Genomic DNA, 26,030 nt, shown 5'->3' with positions numbered 1-26,030 from the left:
TGCCACAAGATCAGTGTAGTTTGCCTGTCTGTGTTCATAAGGCACTTGCGTAAATATTAGGGCAAAATTTTTTCACCACAGGGTAAATGAAAAATGAGTGTATGAATGCTGCAAATATGACAGAAATGTGTCACTTTAGAAACTATTTAATGTTTGCCAAAAGGAGCTTTGAAAAAGACTGCTACACAACCATGGTCTGGTTTCATTAAACATGACTATAATACTATCAAAACTTTCTGGACTGTTACTTTTATTTCATAGCTATATCTTAAGCTAGAAAAGTGTCTACTTCAGCTTCCACCGATTTAGTAATACCCAGTTGAATTGTGATTTCGCTGCCTCTCATCGAACAAGGAAATGTAGTTTGGCAGAAAAACCAAGTAGAATGGGTTGCTGATCTCTTTACATCACCATTCCTCCATCAATGGTGAGCACCTGCATAAGCAGCCACTGTGATCAAAACGAGCACTGGTACACGAAAAAAGGAAGGAAAAACAAAGGGAAGGCCATCACACAATCTTTGCTTTGTCAAAGGAAGCAGTAAACTCCATATGTTGCAGCAATCTGTTGGTTAAAACAAAGAGTACAGGCCCTCCTTGTATGCTGGAACTTTTGACCGATAAAAACCAGCGACTTATGGAATTTAAAGCTCTATTGACAAAGCAAAGTCCATCACAGCACATCTTAAGGCGAGATGATATAAAATTGAGTAACCTGTCCAGTCATGTAATTGGATGCAGGGTTGAGGGCTAAGAATTCCACCAATCCAGCAACTTCTTCGGGTTGGCCGTACCTTCCTGCATTAAGAGTAACAAATATAAATCATCAACTTATCACAATTATGTAAACTGTTCCCCACCAAAAAGTAAAAATAATTACTATCTAAACCCTTTTTCTTCATACTGCTTTCAAAAATCAGATGCAGTTTAGCACTTAATTTTATGAATATAAGTAAACGAGAAGCAACAGTAAATCTAAAATCCATTACCTCCAATGACATCCCAAACTCAGTTTTGTATCAATGTAAAGCCTAACAAATAAATGCATAACTTTTTGAAGTACATGAAATAAATATTTCTAATGATTGCTAGGAGTTTGAAGTTTTAGGTCAATTGCAATGAAAAGCAAAGTTATGCATGTGTGTGTGTGTGTGTGTGTGTACAGCACAAGATACGGAAAGAGAAGAAAAGATGTCAAGTGAGAAAAGAAAGATTATATGAAAAGTGTTTATCACACTATTTGAGGGCAATGGAAGGGGAAGTCATCTATTATGATGATTTATCATGTGATTATGATGATTTGTCATGTGCAACAAAACCAATGATTACAACATTTAAAAGGGCATATTTGGATTGAAGGAGATGGAAGGAAAAGAAAAAAAGAAAGGGGGAAAAAATAAAAGGAAAGGTTATATATCATGTTTATTTTTAAAGTGAGGAAAAGAAAGAGATGTTAATCCCTCAAATAGTGAGCTCAGTTTTCCTCCCAAATGTAGGAGAGAGATTATGAAATGGATAAGGAGTTGGTGGTTGATGAGTTTGCCCAGTTTCTAATATCAAATGACTCCTTTTGCCCCCCATACTCGTGTAAAATAACATTCTTTTCTTTTCTTTTCTTTTTACTGTCTTTCCTAACCAAAATGAGGACATTACCACAATCCTTTCCTTTGTTTTCCTTTCCTGGTCATCCAAACAAGAGGGTGAGTTAACACTACCCTGTCCTTTTCTTCTCTCCATCTAATGCTATCCTACCCTTTCCTTCCTTTCTAGTTACCTAGAAGCACTGCACATAAAAGTGTTCTAATTCAAGTTGAAAGTATTACAAGGAAAAAGAGGAAGCAGAAAAGGATAAGAGGTAGCAAGAAAAAGGCACGAGGCCTGACATCTAACGGAGAATATATAGTGCTAATTGGCAAGGTTCAGTCAGTAGTGAAATACAGCTTTGCTCGAGAATGCTCTTTAATGTTTCCACATATCTATCTCACCTAATGGGATGGTCTCCAAGATTTTCTTCTCAATGTTATCCCCAAGCTTAGCAGTCATATCGGATGCAATGAAACCTGGGGCGACAGCATTAACCTGTCGGATGAACAGCGTTGATTAATATAAATTTTCAGTACCAATACAAGCTGAATAATGGCATACATCTAATAGCTAGAATAAAAGGAAAAAGTTTCTGGAAAACTCACATTAATATTTCTGCTTGCATATTCTTTTGCCACAGTTTTTGTCAGGCCAATTACTCCTGCTTTTGCAGCACTATAATTGGCCTGCCCAACATTACCAACAAGACCGACAACCGATGCTATATTGATTATCTTTCCCTGTGAAATCAGAATTTGACAGAGATGGGAAATTGGAAAGAAAATAGATATAAAATAATGCCCAAAATAATTACAAGAATCTTTCTCAAAGGTACTTAAAGATATTCTGTTTTTCTTTTGCATGTCTAAGCTTTTAACTGGAGGAAGGTTGGAGTTTGATGACATGGCTTTAGTAACAACTCTATGTTTTCCAATACTGACAAACTTAACAAGTTCCGTGCAGGAATGCTGCAGGAAAGAACAGGATATTTGCTATGTGCATGAGGCTGGTCAGCAAAATCGATTATTTCCCTACTTTATAGTGCAATAAACAATAAGTCTTTCTTTCAACCTTTCCTAGAAATACAATCAAAAGACAAGTTCAATACAAGATTTGAGACATCATTATTCAAACTCAATCCTTCACCAATTAATCCATTTTAAATCTTTAACACAAAAGGAAACCATAGATGGCTAATTCCATGAGTTAATAGTAAATTGAACTCGATTTTTCAATTATAATTCTGCAGTTATTTCTAAAAATGAATTTTTAAGTGAAAAGAAGAGAGGGGGAGAGAGGGAGAGTAATGGCAAATGGAAACACGGGCTGGTAGCGTACGTTGTTCTATCCTGGCCAGCTAATTGGCATAGCAAGTACAGTAAATATAGAAAACTAAAACTGAAAAGGGGAATACCTTTCTCTTTTTCATCATAATCTTAGCTGCTGCCTGCAAAGAGTGCAAAACCTCATATCCAGTTAAGAAAATCAAGCATCCATGTCGATGAATGGTCAGATTTTGAACATACACACCTGTGTACACAGGTATACACCCGTGAGATTCAGATCAATGACCTCCTGCCACTGAGTTGTCTTCATCCTCATAAACAAACCATCCCTAGTAATACCTGAAACAATCAGAAATCAGTTACCGGACTAAATTTTAAACTAAAATAGAACGGAAGTGAACTTTTGATAACCTGCATTGTTTATCAATACATCAACAGTTCCCCATGCATCAACCGCCTGTAGATGAAATAATCATGAAGCATACCAAAATCAGCAACATTTGTTAATCGAAAAGATCAGCAGAGGGAACATTTGCTCACAGTTTTAATCATTGATTCCACATCTGCTTCTTTCGAAACATCTCCCCCAAAAGTAAGAGCCTGTCCGCCACACGCCTCAATCTACAAGAAACATGTGAAGACAATCACCAACAATTTTCTATTCTACAGAATGACAAGCAACAGCATCATTGTTTATATGATAGGAAAAACAATGATAGACAACAGTATTAAAATGAATCGAGCACCCTATATAGGCAAGACCAACTTTGTGTAAAACATATCATGTGCATCGGATACATAACACTATTAACATGAATCTAGCAGAAGCTATAACAGATTTATAATTCATGAAAAATCAAAGAATTCATTTCTAGGATGACAGGAAAAACAGTAGTAAGTAGCATGAACACTTTACAGAAAATTAAAACCTGAAAAGGATGTTTGCATATCAACCCTCCCAAAGAACAAGAGGAAAAAATGACTGGACAATACACACACACACACACACATATATATATATATATATATTTGATAAATAAAAAAATGACTAGACAATATCATAGATATTTATACAGTTGAAATCGTTCACCTCTTTACAAACTTCTTCTGCTTCCTTTGATGACCTAGCATAATTAACCAGAACCTGTAACAGAAAGTCTACAAATCAACATTGGCAATAAAGAGACATAAATTAAAAACCATTCCGCTACTCATTAAGACATTCACTGAAACAATGAAAAGGAAGCAATTGCAGTACAAAAGCTTCATATCCACGAATCAAGTTTGCCAAAGTACCACAAGGGCGCTGCAGTCATTTCTTTCATGTGCCATGTAACAAACAAATTTCAAGAAAAACAGTCGAATCTTCAAGTTGAACCCCAAAACACGAAATTATTTCCATCAAAATACCACATTGTCCACTAATCATGAAAATTATAGTATTATCAGATGGAGACGTTAGGTTGCATTATATGACATTTGAATAAAAAAGAAAAAACAATAACTAGATTTTTTTTAAGAGTCCATGGAAACCATTTCCCTATCATGACCTTTGCAGCCATTTACCATTCCATTGCAAAGAGCCAAATTATTTACAACTAAGGACAATTTCTAACAACCAAGACACGTTCTTCTTTATCTGCATTGACCAAGCACTACAATCCAACATTATTGATAAATTACTAGTCTTAAGAATCACATTATGGGTTTTAAGATCGATGTTTCCTGCCTTTTCTTCTCTTGGGGGAAGGAAAAGGGGGATCTTGATCCCAAAACATGAAGAATGAATATGAAACAAACTCAGCACATCTGATTTCTTGTTCTAAATACTAGCCACCTTACAGATTGGTAGACAACCATTAGCAACTCTCAAATTCCCAAAATTCTTGTTCTGTTAGTTTTGCCTAAAAGCACCATATCATTTGCAAGGCAACCACAAACATTTATCTTTGCTAATTGCACAGGATATATTGCTGAAAGACAGTCTAATCAATGATGAACGCAACAAAAATAAGCCCTTCTACTATGACGCATTCATAACTTAAAACATGTATAGGTACATCGTAGATTTGTAGTATGGACCATCTGAGATGATTATTTCTGATGAGCGGTGAAAGAAATCCTCTGACCTTACACCCTGCTTTCCCCAAAGCCAATGCAATGGCTTTGCCAATTCCTCTAGAGGCGCCAGTCACAATAGCAACAGGAGCTTCCACATTTAGAGTTGAATCAACGCTTGCTTGTTCAATAGTGGCAACCTGTGCTTTTACACCTGCATATGTCATAATCATCAATATGATCACATAAGCATATTGTGTTGTTAGAGAGGGTGTAATTAAATGTTTAAAACCTCTACGACGTCAACCCAAGGAGTTGGCTCAAGTAGGTAAGTCACTTGGCCCTAGTGCCTCAGGAAGTATCAAGTCTAACGTTCAACACCAAACATAGTGTGTTTCAATTTTAATTATCAATGTGACTGTAAGGTTTGGACTCATGACTTTGCCTACGTCTTTAATGATCAAGGTGACGGTGAGGTTTGAACTCATGATACCATGTTAATCACTATATACTCTAAAAGCTTAAATCTGTTAGAGAGGAAGTAACTTAAATATTGGGCTCACGTCTGACCTTTTGGTCCATCGTGTGTTTCAATTGTAATTATCAATGTGACGGTGAGGTTTAAACTTTAAATTCGTGACTTTGCCTATTATGATACCATGTTGATTACTATATACACTAAACCCTCGAACTGATAGAGAGGACGTGACTTAAATATAGGGTAAAGTGCCAAAAAAAACAAACATGTGATGAAAAAATTCCACTGAAATACCTAAAATGCCCTCAAGGCAAATTTTAAAACAAAATAAAATAAAAAGTGAAAATTAACAATTAACCATTATTAAAGTGCAATTTGCACATATTTTCAAATGTCAGGGGATTTATATGCACATGCTAAATAGTAGAGGTATTTTTTTTTTTTTTTTCACGTTTTTATATAGAAGCATTTTTTGCACTGAAACCCTTAAATATTCAAATCCTTATCACAAAATTTAAATTCTAATTTTTAAAAAACTGTGTGGAAAGCACAAAGAACAGATTTAAATTCCATGGAATATCCAACTCAAATTGTTCATGCTTTCACATTTGTAAACATGCACATTCATATAAATATACATAAACACGTCACAAATTTAGATGCGATCATGTGAGCATCAAAAGCTTAAAAAAGGAAACAAAAGTTATACCGGAGGAAGCAAACGATCTCCTCGATCTGCAATCCAAGTTGATGCGATTTGGGAGCTTAATCGACCCAGCGTGTCCTGAAATGAAAGAGCATTGCCGGAAATGAGCACCGGAAAGTCCAGATTTCTCTGCAACTCCGGCGGATTTGAAGACGACGGCGGCCGATCCTGCAACTGAAGCAGCCATGAGATTCCCGACGAGGATTGAAGAGAGAGAGAGAGAGAAACGTGAAGTTGTGAAGGTCGCCACAGAGAAATCAGAGCAAAATGGTTTTTATAGAGCGAGAAAGCCAAGAGCAAAGAGAAAAGTCTTGGTTTTTGCTTTGGAAGCTCAGAAGACTGGTTTAGAGTGGCGATGTGTTCGATGTCTTATTAAAGTATGGTAAGACTTTGGTGCGTTTTTTTAGTTGAGACCGTTCGGTTCGTGTTGTAAATTGTAGCATATTACAACTGTCCATATCAAATAAATAAATAAATAAATTTGTAAAAAACTAATAATAAATAGATAAGGAGCGCCTTTTTTTTTTTTTTTTTCTCATTTGGAAGGAAATTAAAAAGAAAGTGAGGCATAAGATGAATAAATCGATTTAATTTGAAACTTGATTCAATCTCAATCAAAATAATTTAGGATTATTATGATAAAATTAAATATGTTAAATTTATAAATACTCCGTCTTAAAAAAATTTATTTATCTTTTTTTTTTTTGGTGTGTCCCAAAATATATATCTCATTCTAGAAATGAATGTACTTTTTTTATAATATACCTAAACTATCTTTTGGCATTGAGTTTTGTATTAATTACAGTATTCTTTTGTCTTTTAATAAAAATAACTTCAAAATTTACTTTTATTTATGGAATAAATAAATATTAAAACTTACCATAAAAAGTTGGATTCTCCAAATGCCCCAATTTTTTTTAAATGGAGGGAGTGCAATTGAGGATGTAATGAAATTTGAGAAATAAGTAAAAAAAAAAAAAAAAAAAAAAAATTATTATTTATTTATGATCCATTACTCATAATAAAACACCTCTATCTCAAAATGTTAGACGCTTGAAAATAACATACATTGAGTGTGACGAAATATTGAGGTAGATGTCTCAGAATGGGTAAAATAAAAAATGATTATATACGAGAGATATTTATTTTTTTCCTAAAATACAATAGATATTTGAAATAGCATAATTTGAAAGAAAATTGGATAATATGGTTTGAACATATGCAAATAAAATATTTAATTATACCCATTATGTAAGAAAAGATAATTAGAAAGGTCAATATAACATGTGTTTTGATTTGATAGCACCATTACACATGCCATCAAAATAGGGTTGTTCTTAATTGGCCTCACACCAAAGCGACCTAGGTGGTGTGTAGGTCCAAGTCGTTATTAAGTTATCCTGCCATTAGAAAGGAAGGTATGCAGGGTCATTCATTTCTAATGAAAGCGTTTGCGAGTTTAAGTAAAAGAATATTAGGTGTTATTGTTATGGGAGTGCCTTGAACTTAAAAAGACACCAAAGTGGCCCTAGGTGGTGTGTAGGTCCAAGTCGTTATTGAGTTATCCTGCCATTAGAAAGGAAGGTATGCAGGGTCATTCATTTCTAATGAGAGCGTTTGCGAGTTTAACTAAAATAATATTAGGTGTTATTGTTATGGGAGTGCTTTGAACTTAAAAGGACCCATAGATTTTGCCACTTAATAATAAAGGCCAAATTTGACCGACATGAAATATTTTTACAATTAGTTAGAGTTGGCCTTAAAAATAAAAAAAAATAAAAAAAAATAAAAAATTCTCAGAACTAGGTTAAGGTGCCAATAACTCCTAGCTGAATTTTAATTTTATTTTAAATATCCTTATATAATCTTTAAGAAATTGTTATTCATCTTTTAATATTTACATTAGATTTTGTGCATTTCAACGCATAAAAAAAATGAGAAAGAATGCACAAGTTATACGATAATTCAAAATTTCGGTTAAGATTAAACAATTTATACACTAGATTGAGCATGAATTGTATTCTATCACGTTTGACTTGTAACTCTACCTACAAATTTAAGTTTTTGAGTCGATTGCCAAAGCCTGTCGGTGCATAGAAATTCCGGCGACATTAATCCAAAATTCTCACTCACATTTCCCTCCAAGGGAAAAGGGCGGGAAAAATGAGGAAAACAAAATTTTAACCTCGGGTATTATTATTATGCACAGTTTCACAACGCAAAGATATGCAAAACACACAGATTTTTCTGTCACAATTCTGCATACATTTCCGCAAAGCATTAGCTCATGGATTCCGATTCCGACTCCGACGGCTCTCACATATCTGCAACACCGCCGCGAGATCTCCAACCACCTCCGCCTCCGCCGCCGCCGACTCTGCCACCAATTCTTCTCTCTTCCACCAAAACCAGAACTAAGGTTAAAGCAGCTCCGAAACCAATACGATTCACAAATCGAGCAAAACCACCAGCAAAATCTAAACCCAAACCTCTTCCACAAGACCCCTCACCTAAACCTAACCCTAACCCTAATCCTAATCCTAATCCTAATCCTAATCCTTTACCTACCCTCTCCGATTTACCATTTCCGATTCGCCTTCATTCAGATCCAAATCACACAGCTTTTGATAATCACAGCACGAACAATTTTCGTGCTTGTCACTTATTCTTACCGAAATTGTCTTTTTCAAAGTCGCAGAGGCCTTATCTGAACTTTGAATCTACAGAAACTGATTATACACAACCCAAAACTGAGGTAATCGGAGGTGAAGCTAGTAATTTTGGGAATTCAGCTAAAACCCTAAAGAGACACCCTAATTCGATAAGTGGGAATGTCAATATAAGTGTGCCTGCTGTAAAGCGGAAATTTGTTAGCGAAGGGAACTTTGTGAAGCTAAACATCAATGGCCATGGAAGCAAGTTCAAATACAAAGGCAGAAACAAGAATTACAGTTCATCTAGTGGTCGAAGGCCTTTCAGGAGGAGAAGTAAGGGAAAATTGAAAGGCGAGGGCAAAGGCGAAGCGGAAATGGATGTGTTGTCTGATGAAGATGGTTTGGTTTCCGAATGTGCACAGAGGCAGGACGTGAAAGAGAGAGGTGGGTTGGGTTCTGGTTGTGAGTTGATTGAAGAGGCAGTTTCGGAGGTTCGAAAAGAGGCGTCCGATGAGAATTTGCTGAAGCTGTTGAAGCTTACACATGGTTATGATTCGTTCAGGGATGGGCAATTGGAGGCAATCAAGATGGTGCTTGCTGGGAAATCGACCATGCTGGTTTTGCCAACCGGGGCGGGAAAGTCCCTGTGTTATCAGTTATCTGCGATGGTTTTACCGGGGATTACACTGGTTGTGAGTCCATTAGTGGCTTTGATGATTGATCAGCTAAAACACCTACCACCAATGATCCAGGGTGGTCTTCTCTGCAGCACTCAGGTGATCTCTCTCTATATATATATGTATATGTATTGGCTGTATGCTTGGTACCTGTTTGACATTTCTTATTGTCATAGTCACCTGAAGAATTTTCTGAAACCCTGAGGCGGCTACAAGAAGGAGTTATTAAGGTGAATTTACTAAACTTCACATTTTATCGTTGCTCCTTCATTTGTTTCTCCTTTTATGTGTTTGTGCAAGAGCACACTATCAAAATAGTATATTACTTTGATATCTATCAAGTATCAACTAAAGTTTTTGGAGTACATGATTGTTAATATATATGCAACCTTCTTAATAAAACACATTAGAATAATAATAATATAAAAAACACATTAGGACTAAAATATATATGTAACACCACACAGTTGAGGGGGAGTATTAAAACATGTTGCACCTCTCTCCATTAGTTCAGCCTGTTGGAATATTTGGTTGCTAACATGGTATAAGGACCTTATTATTGCATAAAATATGTTTTCATGGATGGCCTATCAAGAGGATCAGATACGAGAGGGAGTATTGAAATAAATAATATGTTGCACACTTGCACTCATCCGGGTGAGGGAGTAAGTTCAAATAAAAAATCTTATTAAAAATAACATCAGTATTAAATTAAGTATTTGAAACACGACATTTGAGGGTGAGGATGAGTAGCGTATGACCTACCCAAGAGAGGCCACACGGATGGTCAAGGTAAATATGTTATATTAGGGTAAGCTTTTGGAGTAGATGGTTACAAACAAACATGATAATAGACTCAAAAGGTCTTGTTAAGTTACACAATATATTCACATGGATGGCTTCCTTGAGAGGCCCCTTAGGGAATTTCCAGGTATTTACCTGGTGCATGTGGGATAGGGGACTGCATGTGCCAAATGGTGGATTATGGGGTGCTCTAGAGGCCCGGCACCACCATCTTCGTCCCGAAAGAAAGAAAAAGAGAAGAAAAGACAAAAGAAATAACACGATACCCATCTCTCTTCATCTTAAGCTTATAGAGTTGTTCGTCGTTAATAAGTGATATTTGATTCAGAAGTGTTGTCTTTCATGGAAGCTAAGGATACATGGGTTATATTTCAGGTCTTGTTTGTTTCACCAGAAAGGTTCTTAAATGCCGAATTTATATCTATATTTTCTGCCACTCCACTTATATCACTTGTGGTGGTGGATGAAGCCCACTGTATTTCTGAGTGGTGAGTAGTTGCATCGATCCTTTTCCTCATTATATTTGATCACCCTTTTCCTTTTATTAGCTATTTTTCGATGCATTTCCTTCTAGCTGAACTCATTGTTCTTTGGTCTTCACATTTATGCATATCTTGAACATTTTGACAGGTCACATAATTTTCGGCCTTCATATATGAGGCTCAGGGCATCTTTACTTAATGATATGCTTAATGTTCAATGCATTCTTGCAATGACTGCAACAGCGACCACCAAAACTTTGAATGATGTAATGTGTGCTCTAGAGATTCCACTGATAAATCTCATCCAGAGAGCTCAATTGAGGGACAACTTACGATTGTCAGTATCTTTGAGTAAAAATAGGCAAGTACAAATACATATTATCATCTACTGTTATCTTGCGTCCTTGCATTTTTTGTTGGTGTTTAACTGCATATGATGGGTAATATTTCTTAATCTGTTGATTATTATAATAGAATGAAAGATCTGATGATGTTGCTCAAATCTTCTCCCTTTGTGGACATTCAAAGCATTATTATTTACTGTAAATTCCAGGTATGCATGTATAATATCCTGGCATATATAGTTTCTTCAATGCTCTAGATTGTTTCACTGAGGATATCCTGTAACACAATGGAATTAATTCAGATTGACATTTAATTTTCATTGCAATGTTGATGAGCATTTAATTTTTTCATGTTTATTTTGCAGTCTGAAACTGACTCAATAAGCAAATATCTATGTGATAACAATATCTCAGCAAAGGTGGGGGTCTCGTTTATTTTCTTAGTTCAGTTGTATGATGCACAATTTCTTGCTTCAAGCAACAGTAAATATGTGCTTAATGCTAAAATGGATTTTTTTTTTTTTTTAATTGCTTTCTAGAGTTACCACAGTGGTATACCGGCAAAGGATCGGAGCCGCACTCAGGAATTGTTTTGTTCCAACAAGATAAGAGTGGTAAGGAAATTATTCTGGTTCAATATGGTTTCTTGAATGTATATGCATGTTTTTCTTTATCATAAATATATTATCTCTTAAGGGAAAAATAATTTTTGCTTCTCAGATGCATTTTCTTGCATTTTGTTTTTTGTAAGGTTGTTGCAACGGTGGCGTTTGGCATGGGGCTTGATAAGAGGGATGTAGGAGCTGTAAGAAGAAATACTATACTTCTGATGCTAGTGTGATTTACTGATTTTTGTACTTATCTGCTTCATTTTCACTTGAACTGTTGCTCAAGGTTTAGTGTGTTCCATGCGGTTTGGCGGACCAACAGTAGATCAATTCATATAGTGTAAGGTTGGGATATCATAGCAATCAGGTGGTTTTGGGCTCTGAGCTTCCAACCGATATGGATTGGCCTTCCTTATGGACTGCTTTAAATTCATGGGCACACTAAATTGATGGTGACATCAACCCAATAAGACATTAAATTATTTAATTGTTGTTCTCGACATATCTTTGTCCCATGATATATATGCATCTTATGCAAAATCATTTTGTGAAAATTCATACTGAAATTTCCTCATTACTTTTTTTTCAGGTTATCCATTACAGCTTGCCAGAAAGTTTGGAAGAGTATGTTCAGGTGTATACTTGTTCTTCACAAACTGGTAGTTTGAGAAGATATTCTTTACATTAAGATTTTCTAAAGGAAAGGAATCATACTTTTCTGCAGGAGATTGGACGTGCTGGACGGGATGGGAGATTGTCTTATTGCCATTTCCTTTTCGATGATGTTACTTATTTTAAGCTTCGTAGTCTTATGCACAGGTGACTAAATGTAATATCAATGTCTATCAAGTTCTAATTTATAGGTTTAAAAGATCTGGAATTCACTAATACTGTTGTCTTTCTCAGTGATGGGGTGGATGAATATGCAGTAAACAGATTTCTCTGTCAAGTTTTCAGTACTGAAATGGGTTCACCTGGGAAAATTTGTTCATTAGTCAAAGAATCCGCGTCTCGTAAATTTGATATGAAAGAAGAGGTGCTTTCCATATACTATTCCTTAATCAATTCTTTACTGCTCTTGATTTCTGAAATCCTCAATTTGACATATACCTTGATTTATAAAACGATGGTGATTTTTGGGGGTACTCAGTACTGTATGTTGTATTACATTGTCCTTGATTCTTTTCATATCTTTGTGGTGTGATTATTAGGCTGATTATGAGGAAGAATAAGAAAAGCAAAAGGAGAAATTGAATTTTCCCTGGTGTATTTATTTCCCAAGATTCTAATTGCTGGTTTTGACTGACAGGTGATGCTGACCATTTTAACACACTTGGAGTTGCAAGAAACACAATATTTGCGTTTGCTTCCACAGATTAATGTAACATGCACTTTAAATTTCCATCAGGTGGGTTATAAATTATTGGCGAATCTGTAATATTTTACACCTTTATTAGTTCTCTTACATTTGTTGATGGCCTTTGAGGATATGCCAGGAAGGCTATTCAAACCTCTATAGTTGTTTTCCTTTTCCATATAAAGGTGCAGACATGATAAAGGACTTAATCTGATTTATTTTTGCTTATTGTTTATGTTACTGTCATGGAGTTTACCAACAGAATAATACTGCCTCGAATAACTTAAGCCTCAAATTCTGTAATTGTTACTTTGCTGTTTAAAGGTTATAGACAGCTTTCTTAGAACTTAATCTGTCTTTTATTATGTTTAAAAATTCATTTATTGATGCTTGAAGATTGTGTAATTTGCATGACTGCAGACTCCTCCAGCAATGCTTGCTGCCAAAGATACTTTGATTGCAGCAGTTCTGAAGAAGTGAGTGTCATCTTTACTTCTTATCACATGCAGCAATTAAATGCTTTTTAGTTTGTAAAACTCAAAATGGACAGGTTGTGCATGAAATTTGCAGGTCTGAGATGAAGCATGGGCAACATGTGTTTGACATACCCACTGTGGCAAATAGTATTGGTGTTTCGGCTATTGACATATCAAATCAATTGTTGAATCTAAAGGTTTGAATATGCATGAAAATTATGTTGCACAAGATTTTAATATTTGTTCTTTTTCCCGAAAATTTACTCCTTGCAGTCTCCACCTTTCCAACTTATTATTGTATCTTTGTTTGATTAAAGACCAAAAATTATTGGTGCTATCAAGTCAAAGTTATAAGAAATTCACTTGAACAAATCTTTTCCTGATAAGATTTCCCCATTCTATGACTAAACAACTACAAGATGTCGCATACTTTTTAGTAAAATCACCCTTGCTTTGGAGTTCAGATGGCTTCCACTTTTTTTTAGTTGTGTTACTAAGTTCTAATGGAATTTAGAAGGCAGGAGTTCCTTACTAAAAAAATAGATCTTGAAGGAATCAGCATGAATAATTTAATTAATTTTTAGTAGTGGTTCTTAAATGCTAAGACTAATCAATGATATTCAACTTCTGCAATACTGCCTTGGTATATTTATCATGAAGTTGTGTGTACCTATAGCAAATTTTGCTGTGTGCGCACTTCTAGAGCATCAAAATATATTGTGGCTTGAAATGATTTGTTCTATTGACTTCCATGAATACAAATTAGACATATCTATGATCAGTTTAGGATAAAACAGCAAGGCGGTATTACTTGGTTTTGCAATATATAGGAAAGATTAATTTTGGGGAGCATTTTAATGTTGCTATTTTTTTTTTTTTTTCCTCTGGGTATTTTAATGTTGCTTTTTCTTAAATTTATTTTTGCAGAGCTGAAGAAATGGAAAGTGACCAGAATGTGGCAGCTTAAGTAATTTAGAAAAAACATATTTTCAGAAATTATTAGCAACAATCACTTAATGTTAAACTTTTTGAAAATAATAAATTTCTAAGTATATCATATTTTATAAATTTTAATAATCTGCGGTTTGGACTTTAGAAATATTTATTTTTTATTTTATGCTTATCACTAAACTGCTAGTTAATTTTCATGAAATTATCTAACTTTTTCCTTATTTTAGTTAAAGAGAGAAATAACATATGAGATGAAGGATCCAGCCTACTGCTACACAATTGTGGATCTCCCAAAAGATTTTTGTTCCCTTGCGACACAACTTACAAAGTGGTTATCAGACGTTGAAAGTTGTAAGGTGATTAATTTGGATGGTATTAATTTGAAGCTATCTCTCAATTTCAGTTTGTAAATAAATGTAATGTTACCCCATATATCTGTGTGTATGTGTGTGATAGGATCCAGTGGACATTTGACTAACTTGTAAGAATGGGGGGAAATTATCAACTGAATGATATGAATATATGGTGGCTTTTGAACTATGTTGCATGCTTTTTTCTGTTCATATGATTTCTCATTCATTTCCTATATATAAATCAATCTGCTTTGTATGACATTTCTTGGAGCTCCTTATCCTACAAAACAGTCCAAAAGCAAGCATCCAAGGTCCATTTATTGGTTAATAAAAAGCATTTGTTTTGTTTTCTATAAAGTCAAAGGTGAAGGTATATGTGCATAGCAGCAAAGTCATCTTTCGGTCTTCTTTGTCCTAGAGGTTAAACAGTATGGACTGATGCATAAATGGGCCTAACCATACACACAGGCACATTGACAAAAATTTCTGGTCTTCATGAGTGTTAAAAGGCGAAACCTTGTCTTTGGGCTCTTATAATTTATAATATGTTTCTCTCTCTTACAAAGGAAATGTGTTTTTTTTTTGACGCAGGTCCGAAAAATAGATGCAATGTTTAATGCTGCAATTTTTGCGGTAAAAGTGTGTGAGAAGATGCACGGTTGCTACGATGCCCAACATACGTCATGCTTGCAGAGGAATATTTTGCAATACTTCAGTGGAGATGGTGATTGTGATGGTGATGTCCCTAATAAGATGGCTCAAAGCAGGTTAACAAGTTTCTAGTGCTTTATATATTGTACATGGAATGATAACAAAAAGGAGCTTGACCGCATCATAGCATTACACAATTTTGGATGCCTTATTTTATTAATACTTATAGATACTATCTAATTTAATTACATAGTAAAGTTCCTGTGTTGTCAACATTTACTGAGATGCATGATCATGCTGAAACCTATTATTATGTGATGGGCGATCCCTTGCAGTTTCGTATAGGATAAAATATCAAAGTTTGTCAGGTTTAGCTATAAGTGTTCACGTGTATAAATTTTGGTAAAGCTCGTCCATATATTTTGCCATACATATTTTTTTCTTACTAGCATATGTTATTTTTCATAGTACTGATAGAAATATCATATGTGTGCAGCCCATTTTTGCGAGCAGATATAAAGGTAAGGGTTTCCGCAGATCCACAGTTTTTCTAATCAAGGAAAGAGCTTAGGGGTGTTGAAATGTTTGCTTCTCTTTGGTGTAATAGGTGTTTCTGCAGAGTAATTCGCAGGCTAAATTCACCCCCAGAGCCGTTGCAAGGGTAATGCATGGCATCGCAAGCCCAGCCTATCCTTCTGCAACTTGGTCTAAGACCCATTTCTGGTATCCTGAACAAATTTTTATTTATGTTTAAATATCTGACATTAATTACCGTGTCTATGTCATTGTGAAGGTTTAACTTTATTCATCATTTGGTATGAAAGTGATGAGTGGTGCAAGTTGAAAACCTGGAAGAATGATTGATTTGCATATGATACGTTTTCTTTTAGTTCAGGATACTGTTGATGTATTAAGAAAAAGTGATGTCACTGATCTTAATAAATAGTTAAATACCACTGTGGATAAGCTATGGTGAAATGATGCCTTGCTTCTGTCATTATGCGTAAGGTTGGACCTGTCTTTTTACAGATTCCTCCTCGAAGTTCTTTTAGACTAATTAATGAATCAACCATCCAAAGAAATCAAATGAATATTCAATCTTTACTAGTTCCCATAATTACAAAAGCCATGGATTGTTATTCCTGGTTTGATGAGAAACAGTGGAGCTGAACAGGAATTATATAATTTCCGCGTGTTCTGTGATGGCTGCCCAGTAATTGTCTGAGTTTATGTCGTCATTATGATGGTCATAATCCCACCTATATGTATTAGATCTATGTATAGGTGGGATTGTGACCATCATAAGGATGACACTGGCCAGGTAAGGTTGCTCCATTTTGACCTAAAGGTCACCGATTCAAAACAAAAAATAACCTATTCATATGCGAAGGTAAGGTTTTGTACATCTGACCCTCCCCGGGTCCCATAGTGGCAGGAATCTCGTGCCCTGGGCTAGCTCTTTTTTAAGTATTAGATCTCATACATAGTAGTCTAAAAATTTAACAGTGTAGAAATTCTTCCATCGTAAGGCATCTGGTTGATTTGCTCGGTGTTCTTGATTGCAGGGGAAGATATATGCAGATAGACTTCCAAGTGGTAATGGAAGCAGCAAAGGTAGAGCTCATGAATTTTGTCGGGAAGGATGTTATCTAGCTGTTTGCATTTGTGGCATAATTCACTCAGCTACAAGTAATTTGGACAGCCATTTAAAGGTATGACAAATGGTCGGAATTACTACTAACCTAATAAGGTTGATTCTTAATTCTTCAGACTTTTTTTTTTAAGAATTGAGAGAAAGGCATTCCTTATTTTATAACACTACTACTATTACTGCTAGTAATACTACTTCACGTTTGCAGGTTGTGTGATTTAAAATTGGCAAATAGTATCTTTGACCCAAAATTGTCCCGTTATTGTTTATTTGATCAGATACATTATATTTGCAGGTTACGTGGTTCAGAATTGGCAAATAGCATCTTTGACCCAAAATGTGCAGTTGTTGATTTTATAAGGAACATCATTTCAGGTGCTAAGTTATGACAGGTAAGCTGCTCTCGAGTCTTGAGTGTCGATTACACCCTTCATGAAAAAACCTGTAACCTGAATCTTGCCACATTTGATCTCATATCTGCCTAGAAACAATCAGGATTCACCAACTGGCCTCCATATTATACCGTAACGAGCAAATATTACATAGACTTAACATATGAATACTACACACCGAAACATTGTCAGAAGTAAATATGCTTTCAGATTGTTGGTAGCCATGGACAGAAGTGATTCGATTAGAGACTAACTCCGTTCTGCATCATTTTAGTTAAGTCGAGACTTCTGCTTTTTGGGGGTTTTCCTTACTTCCTCAACCATAATGCATTAGTTGGCAGTATATAATATGTATGTTCCAGGGTGGTGCATGTGCACCGTGCACATCTGCATGCTAATGGAAAATGCGTTTTTATCATAAAGTAGTTGACGTTAACTATGCATGATGAAATGGCATGCGTTAAGTACAGGTTCTTACATTTATACAACTGTATTGCAGCAAAAAGTATGTCATGATGCACATGCACATACCGGCTTGTACGAAGGCCATGCCAGGTTGAGGTCTATCATCAACTGTGATTCAGTTCAACTCCACAGTATGACGAGTACTGGCCGAGCTCTGTTATATTGATAAAGAAAACGTGTCCGGCTCACAGGAATGAATCAACCTTTCAAGTTACCATCAGCTGCCAGTGGAATTTGAAGAAAACGGGTATGAGAAAAATACCATAATGAAAACTTTGCTGGTTGCTGTATTGGTTGCCACTCAGGTGACTGATATTATTTAAAAGATGAAGTGCGGAAATGGGATTATGGGCAGATGAAGTTTATCATGAAGGTGCTCTTGACATGAGCTCATGCCCCTGTAATAGTTTTTGTTTTTGTTTAATGAGAGTACGCAAACATAAAAATTATTCTTTGTAAATTGGGAAATTTTGTTTATGCTTTTGAGAAGACTATTGAATGTGTTGTGCACGCAAAAGGAAGTCAAGCGTGCCAGAATTGTTTAGAAATCTTTTATGGTGTAAATTAGACTAGAAGTAATTAAGATCCAAGGTTTCCACATGGGTTATTCTTTTATGATTCTTTGTTAGTGCCAAAGGTAACTTGGGATGTCACAATCATCCCCTTTTGGAACTTTGCGCCACATTTGTCAGCTAGTTCACTCTTTCCATTTTCGGACAGGGATTATTTGTGATGTCATTTGTCATGACCTGTTTCGTTGTGTAGATATTATCTGTCTTGTACACTTTTCGTGATCATAATTTTTAAAATGCGTGTCAAATATATAATTATTTCAAATTTTATTTTGCTTCCAAGTAGATTATAACCGTTTAAGAACTCATGTTGGATATTTGCTTGTTTGAACTCTTTAAAAATTACATTGTAAGATTATTGAAAATGAATTGGTTAACGTATTATATAACATAATAATTTCTCGTTTAAGAACCCCTTCTTTTTTTTTCCTCAACTTTGGAAAAAAAAAAATAAATAATAATAATTTTCTTTAAATAAAACATTCTCATTTTGTTTTGAAAAGACTTTTATAGTGTCAAAAATGGAAAAGAAAAAACAAAATAATATAGAATGGGTTGGTTGTTGGTACCCAAAACAAGAAACCCAAAAGAATAATGAAAGGAGGATTCCAATTAACTTGGGTATATTCTAGACAATATTTGAACAATGGAAGCATATTCAGTTGAACGTCCTCAAAAATTCCCCCATACGCGTCTAGAGAGAGAAATACACAAGCAAAGACCGTTAGTTTAGAGAGAACCATTTTCTCTCTCTACTCACTCTCTCTCCAACTCTCCGACGAATCATCAAACTCACCACCTCTTACGCTCCACAATTATTACCTACTGAATCAGTCTTCTCCTCTCTCTCTACATTTCTTGAATCCATCAGGTGCTATAAAGTGAAAATTTCTGTGATCAGAATCAAGAATTATTTATATATATATATTTGGAGAGAGAGGGATTTGGTAAATTTAGGGTTCAGAGAGAGAGAGGGGAAAGATAGAGAGACGATGAAAGACTTGGCGGCTTCATCTGGATCGTCGATCCAGGAAACAGCCACAACAACATCTACCCTCTCTTCATCGGCTTCGATTTTCACCAATTATCCTCTCCTTTCAGCTCTCGTTGCCTTCGCTCTCGCTCAATCCATCAAGGTCTTCACCTCCTGGTAATCCCCTCTCTATACGTTACATGTATAATACCATATGGTGTATGTAAAACTGTTTGTTTGATTGAAATTGGATCTAATTGTGGTCTGTTCTGTGTTCCAGTGAAAACAAGCTTGAATTCTTGAATGCTTACATGTATATATGTACGGTTGTATGTCAAACTGTTTGATTTCAATATTCTTGAAATTTGATTTGATTGTGTTCTATTCTATGTTCCAATGAAAATGAGCACGAAGTTGTATGTAAAACTGTTTGATTTCAATATTCTTCAAAATTTGATCTGATTCTGTTATCTTCTATGTCCAAAAGAAAATGAGCTTGACTTGTTGAATATGATGTACCTGTGATTTTGTTGATTTTTTTCATGTTTCTGGGTTTTTTTTATTTTATTTTATTTAAAATTTTTTTTATTTATTTATATATTTCTAATTAGCTGTTGAGCCGTTCAAGTTAATTCCATGTATGAGATGTTGATACATTAGTTAATTTCGGCCTATGGTTGTGTATTTTGAACTTCTTTTTTGTGGCTATGATAAATTAGGTCGAATTTGATCTGAATGCATTTTGAACTTCTTTTTTTGTGGCTATGATAAATTAAGTCGAATTTGATCTGAATATCTGAAACATTTGTCAATACAATTGTATCACCATACAGTTGTACAGTTTTCCGGCAAGTTTGTGTTAAGTCAACTTAGAGGTTTTTGAAGTTTTTCATGATCTTGATATAAACATGAATTCTCAGCCTAAACACATGATTATTTTTTTGGTTTTTGATTGTCGTTCTTCATTTGGACTCTTTCCATTGCATCTTCTTTTTTCTTTCAGATTTAGCTTTAGGTGTTTCCAATTTTCACCCACTATTACTTAATGGTACTATATTCAAATGTCTAAATTATTGGTCTAAAAGAAGAACCAGTTGACGAAACACTAAATAGAAATGCAAATGTAGCTAACCTCTTTATTGCCCAACATTCTACACGTTTCTTTGGAAAGATATGCAGAAAAATATCTCTGCAAAGGAAAATCTATATGATAAGTTCTATAATTATTAACATTATGTGTTAACTCATGTAATAAGCTTGTGTAACACCTTCTTTAACTTGGTAGATTTAATTCTAGCTAATTTTCACCTGGAATGCTTGTAATTGTGAATGGTCTTGCTGGACATTTTAATTAGTTCATTAAGAATCTTAAGCTTTGATAGATTTGCAGGTATAAGGAAGGGCATTGGGATCTCAAGAAACTTGTTGCATCAGGTGGGATGCCATCATCTCATTCTGCAACCGTCACTGCTCTAGCTGTGGCCATTGGTTTTCAAGAAGGCTTTGGAGGTTCACTGTTTGCGGTTGCATTGGTCTTAGCATGTGTTGTATGGTTCTTCTCTTAATCTTGCTACAACGTTCTTCTAGAAAGCTGTATATAGTTCAGTACATATTTATTTTAAGAAGTTTATTTAGTCATATCATCACCTCAAAGGTATATTTGTAAAGATCATATTATTTTTTATTTTCTATGTGATTTTTTTTTTTTTGTATAATGTGACCTCTTTTTGTAGTTGGTCATATGATACCAATTAGGATGTCTAATGTTGATTATAGCAATTCAGCAGATCACATATTATAGAGTTTAGCTTTATCCTTTCTGATTGTAGATTTATGATTTACCTAATTTATCTTTCCTTGTTGAACATAGCAAAATAGGTATTATACAAGACTTGGTCGAGCTGATTTCCCTTTATGCTGAAAGGTTAAATAACCCCCCCTCAAAAAAAAAAAAAAAAAAAAAATCTCTGTAAAGCAGTTGAACAATGAAACAATTGAAAAGAAGAGAAACTTATTAGAAAAAGGATGGGGAAAAGGGAAAGAAGAGAGATTTATGTGCCGATGCTTCTTACTTAATTAACCAATATCCTCAGCGATAAAGGACAGTTGACGTTATAGCTGTCTTTTATGTTTTTCCCTTCAATTTTATGGCATATACTAATCACACAATACTGTAAATCATTGCACTTCATTCATCTGGGTCTATTTCTATTGACAGCATGTTCTTCAACTTCTCCCTATAGATCATTGAACTCAGGAGTTTGCTAATGGTTTCTAATGATGCCTTCCTAACCTATAAAAACAATTCGCAGCTTGATATTATAATTATTTCATGAACTTTAATTTTTGAGAGAATGCGGGTTAACTTTTCATGAGTTGACATCTCTGAATTTGATATGATGTTGTGTTGCTTCTTTCTCTCTATAATCAGCCATTTCACAACCTTCAAAGTTTTGAATAAGGTGATATAGGTATTTTGTTATCGTTTTATCTGTCAGTATCATCTTTATGTGGGTGGTTTGTTGTTTCAAATGAAGAAGAGAGAAGATGCTCAAGTTGAGATTTCTTACATGAAGAATTTTGTGGCAGGTGATGTATGATGCATTTGGTGTAAGATTGCAGGCTGGACGCCAAGCAGAGGTTTGCTGCTCATTCTCCTCTCTCTCTCTCTCTCTCTCTCTGTGTATGTGTATTTAAAAACACATGTATAGATGGAAACTTGACAATCTTTTTATGCATATGCATGTTGTGAACTTTTAATACTAAATAGCTGCAGGAAATCTTCTATAGATTTCAACTGATCAGTTTTATGTTTTTAAACTGGACTTTTGTAGGTTCTAAATCAAATTGTATTTGAACTTCCTGCTGAACATCCTCTAGCTGAGAGCAGACCATTACGCGAACTTCTTGGCCACACTCCTCCTCAGGTTTGGTTTAATGCATTAAATTACTATCTGTTAAACTGATGAACCTTCATTGTATATTTTTGTTATTGAAACCGTTGGTCTTATAATTGATCTTTCATTTGTCATAATAAATTTATAAGATGATGTTCAGTTTGCACTATTTCCTATGAATCTATGATAGTACATTAGTTTCCTTTACTTTCCCCTTTATCCTTTAAAATTGACAAAATAGGAAATAACTTGTGTCTTACTGAATGTCAGCAAGTGTCTAATGGAAGTAAGATACATTACAATAAAATGTCAAAGTACTACTAATTATCTCTACTTTTTTTTTTTCTTTTCTTTTCTTTCCTTTTTTTTTCTTCTTTTTGACAAAATATCAATTACCTTAAACTTAATTCAATATAACTCTTTCTCATGCATGCATTCCCCCCGCCCCCCAAAAAATCGGCCATTTGCTAGTGCAGGACTCGAAAGTGAATCAAATAATCCCTCCTTGATATTGTGATGGTTTTATAGATGATTGAAACATCTTACAATGACTTCTCCTCATTTTGTCAATTGGTGCCTCTACCTTCTCAAGGTCTCATACTGCTTTTGTTTCTTTTTATCTTTTCTTGTACTACTACTCGTCCACGCCAATATCTTCTTGCCCATGCTCATTTTTGAATATGTAATTGCTCAGTACCCCCTAGTACATGGTGAACTATTTTCTAAAGCATGTTTCAGTTCTCTGAAAAGTGAAAACAAAAATGACAATTATTAGATACAAGAGAGTATGATAAAATTGACCTCACAACATTGCTGTATAGATTGTCGGGAAGTGTGTTTTAGCTATTAAGTGTTACTGTGTGTTACTAAGAGTGCACTTAGTATACTATACTGCAGCAAAATTAAGATTAAATAGAATGAAAAATGTTACTTCTTGAAATAACACTCAGAAAAGGTTTGTATCTCAATACTTGGGTTCAGCTCCATAAAAAATTCTTGACATTACAGCATCTCAGGTTGCCCTTCCATTGATTAATTGGTTATCGTATCATTAATGGCTTATTTTTTATTTAAACAAGGATTAATTCTTGTTTGTCATTGTTTAAGGGTTTTAAGTCCTATAGTTTGCTTTAATATCCCTTTGATCACAATTTCACCTCTGATAATAAAATGTTTCACAGCTTGTCGGTTGGAATTCCCTTAATGCCAATTATGTATCTCGAAATATTTCTTCTTGTATTTTTATTTATATAATGAATGTTGTTTCCCGTCTGAGTTCTCCCATCACATTACAGGTTATTGCTGGTGGATTGCTTGGATTTGTCACCGCAACAATTGGACATTTTATCGCTGGGCCTCTTAGTCAAACTTAACGTTCAGGTTGATGTCGCGTGTTAGAATCTGTGGCCAATGAGTCTTCCCGGTAATGCTGTGGGTCAGGAGTGCAACTCACACTCTTGTCACCCAAAGTGTTCAAACCCGAATATCAAGATGGTGTTGCCTCCAATCCAGTTAGCATATACCTGTAAACTACAACCATCTTTACATTTGCACAACAGTACACTAAAGGTGCATTTTAATTGATTCATTGTTTGATACAATCAAATTTGTATTTTGATCAAGCGGTAGCAAAAATCCCCATGCACGTAGCGTGGTCTGATACCACCTATATCAGTAATGAAACATTACAGTGGGAAAATTCTGCTTTTAACAGTGCATAAGTCCTTTTGTTTTGAAGACTTTGGAGTGTTGACCTAGATTGAGTCTAATTAGGGTTTTAGATTAAGCGAATAGGTTCTATTGATTCTGGTTTTAATTTAGTTTGAAGATTTGAGTGTAGAATTATATGTTTTGGCTTTGTGAAATTAGGGTTTTTTAGCAAGTGATTAGAGCTTGATTTGGTTTGAAGACTTGCAGATCAGAGAATTTGTCTGTTTGATAAGGGTTAGCAAAAGTTACATTCAACTGAACGCTGGGTGGGTAAGGCAAGCCCAAACTCGATTCACTATGTTTAATACCCAATAATATTTTAAAAGATTGAGGTACCCAAAAGTCTAAACCAATCCAACCAGTGTTCACTTTGTTCAAGTTGGGTTTAGGCCGAACCTAACATAACATTCACCACAAAATATATATACAAATTGAGGTGATAAATTGGTATATATATATATATATATATATATATACAAATTGAGGTGATAAATTGGTATGATATGCTTTTCAAGTCATTTTCATTATTAATTTCCAACCTAATTAAGATTTTTATTTTGCACAATTTGATAAAAAGAGTAACCCAATTAAGAGTTAGTATACTTTAAGAGTTATGTTACAAATGCTCGCTAGTCACAAACGACTGGGTGAATTAAAATGGTTTTTATTTGTGAGCTGTGACATTATTATTGTTATAGTGAAAGTTGAGGATATTAGTCCCTCTGGGGACAAATGGCTGTGATTTTTTTCGCCAAGAAAAAAATATATATGTTCTTACCAATTTCAAAAACAATGAATAATGTGCAATTTTCCCACATCTCAGTATATAGATGAGTAAAATCAACCAAATATATATATATATATATATTTATATATACACACAAAACATTAAATCAAAAGTATGACAGAATAATTTAGGTAAGGCGCACAGATGTTCTTTGTGCTTGGAGTGGTATTCGCCCATTAGCTATGGATCTTAGAGCAAAGAACACTCGGAGCATTTCCAGAGATCATGTTGTATGTGAAAACTGCAGATCACCCGATATCAAATTTACTTCTATATTATTGAATTTCTCTGGTCTATATTAATTGATTGAAGTTTTTCAAGGTGTTTGATATTTTTGTGCTTGCTTAATTCACGTGTATAAAGGACTGACTCATCATTATAAAGAAGATAATTTTAATTTTAATTGATATTTTAATTAAAAGTTGTTCATTCCTCCATTTCAATTATTATTATTATTTATTTTATCACACTAACGTAATAAAAAATACATATATATTATACAAATGAAAAAAAGAAGAAGATATATTATATAAATGACAATTTAGTGGGGACAATTATATATTTTTTATAAAAAATTTAGTAAGTCATTATTACAATTGAAATTCTGATGAAGAATTCTTTAAAACAATTTTTTTTAAAAAAAAAATCAGTAAGCATTGTTGAATTTGAAGTAATCAACTACTGCCTTCAAATTACTAATTAAAGTATCAAATTTATGATGGAAAAGAAAAATCTGTTGAAAAAAAGTAGTTGATAGGTTGGAGCATTTCATTCCATTGGGTCAGAATCTATTAGATGAGGTCTACTTGCAAAATTGTAAAATATGATTGTATTAATGCTGCAAAATTGGTTGGACGCTGAAGAGAAACACTCTTATGTTACTAGTAGCTTGACATGGATAACAATCCTATTGTATGTCTATATATATAGAAGAAGAGCTCTCCAAATAGAAGAACAGGAAATAAATCTTCTATAATTTGTCAGTAAGAAATATACAAATATTCCAAAAACTATTAGAGTACTCTAAAGAAATATGCACAATAATTGTTACAGAATGAGAGATTCTTTCGTAAATCTCAAAAGACTGCTACTATGTTAACCAATTGACGAATAGA

The 26,030-nt window shown here is 34.4% G+C and overlaps 3 protein-coding genes across 6 annotated transcripts; 2 read left to right on the top strand and 1 right to left on the bottom strand.

Annotated features, from left to right (window-relative positions):
• Positions 1–83: 83 nt before the first annotated feature.
• Positions 84–6,494, bottom strand: LOC132304195 (3-oxoacyl-[acyl-carrier-protein] reductase 4-like). Its single transcript, XM_059801764.1, has 11 exons — positions 6,115–6,494; positions 4,999–5,141; positions 3,960–4,013; positions 3,410–3,490; positions 3,281–3,326; positions 3,114–3,208; positions 2,998–3,030; positions 2,189–2,323; positions 1,985–2,078; positions 715–797; positions 84–435 (listed from the first exon to the last, which is right to left on the bottom strand). The coding sequence occupies exons 1-11, from the start codon at positions 6,296–6,298 to the stop codon at positions 403–405; spliced, it is 981 nt and encodes a 326-aa protein (XP_059657747.1). The 5' UTR covers positions 6,299–6,494; the 3' UTR covers positions 84–402.
• A 1,603-nt stretch (positions 6,495–8,097) lies between these two features.
• LOC132304193 (ATP-dependent DNA helicase Q-like 5) lies at positions 8,098–18,589 on the top strand. 4 transcript variants are annotated; one of them, XM_059801759.1, is made up of 21 exons: positions 8,161–9,541; positions 9,619–9,672; positions 10,622–10,734; positions 10,877–11,089; positions 11,203–11,281; positions 11,438–11,491; positions 11,612–11,686; positions 11,824–11,877; positions 12,270–12,314; positions 12,405–12,499; positions 12,587–12,716; positions 12,990–13,088; positions 13,458–13,513; positions 13,608–13,710; positions 14,692–14,820; positions 15,409–15,584; positions 15,965–15,989; positions 16,076–16,191; positions 17,034–17,180; positions 17,398–17,511; positions 18,011–18,589. In XM_059801759.1, exons 1-19 carry the CDS (start codon positions 8,399–8,401, stop codon positions 17,119–17,121), a joined length of 2,847 nt encoding a protein of 948 aa, XP_059657742.1. In that variant the 5' UTR covers positions 8,161–8,398; the 3' UTR covers positions 17,122–17,180; positions 17,398–17,511; positions 18,011–18,589. The 4 variants fall into 4 exon arrangements, with proteins under 4 accessions (XP_059657744.1, XP_059657743.1, XP_059657742.1 ...); XM_059801758.1 differs by having other exon boundaries at positions 8,163–9,541; positions 17,415–17,511; XM_059801761.1 differs by lacking the exons at positions 15,409–15,584; positions 15,965–15,989; positions 16,076–16,191; ... (1 more) ...; positions 17,398–17,511; positions 18,011–18,589 and adding an exon at positions 14,441–14,480 and having other exon boundaries at positions 8,098–9,541; positions 14,692–14,822.
• A 560-nt stretch (positions 18,590–19,149) lies between these two features.
• On the top strand, positions 19,150–24,155 carry LOC132304190 (uncharacterized). The gene is made up of 5 exons (XM_059801757.1): positions 19,150–19,698; positions 20,912–21,068; positions 22,111–22,161; positions 22,356–22,448; positions 23,714–24,155. The coding sequence occupies exons 1-5, from the start codon at positions 19,541–19,543 to the stop codon at positions 23,789–23,791; spliced, it is 537 nt and encodes a 178-aa protein (XP_059657740.1). The 5' UTR covers positions 19,150–19,540; the 3' UTR covers positions 23,792–24,155.
• Positions 24,156–26,030: the final 1,875 nt, after the last annotated feature.

This window comes from Cornus florida, unplaced genomic scaffold (assembly GCF_030987335.1).
Source record: "Cornus florida cultivar Cherokee Brave unplaced genomic scaffold, ASM3098733v1 CherokeeBrave_3.0.0_Hap2_Chr04, whole genome shotgun sequence".
NCBI classification, from domain to species: Eukaryota; Viridiplantae; Streptophyta; class Magnoliopsida; order Cornales; family Cornaceae; genus Cornus; species Cornus florida.
This window is presented reverse-complemented; position numbering and strand designations above follow the sequence as displayed.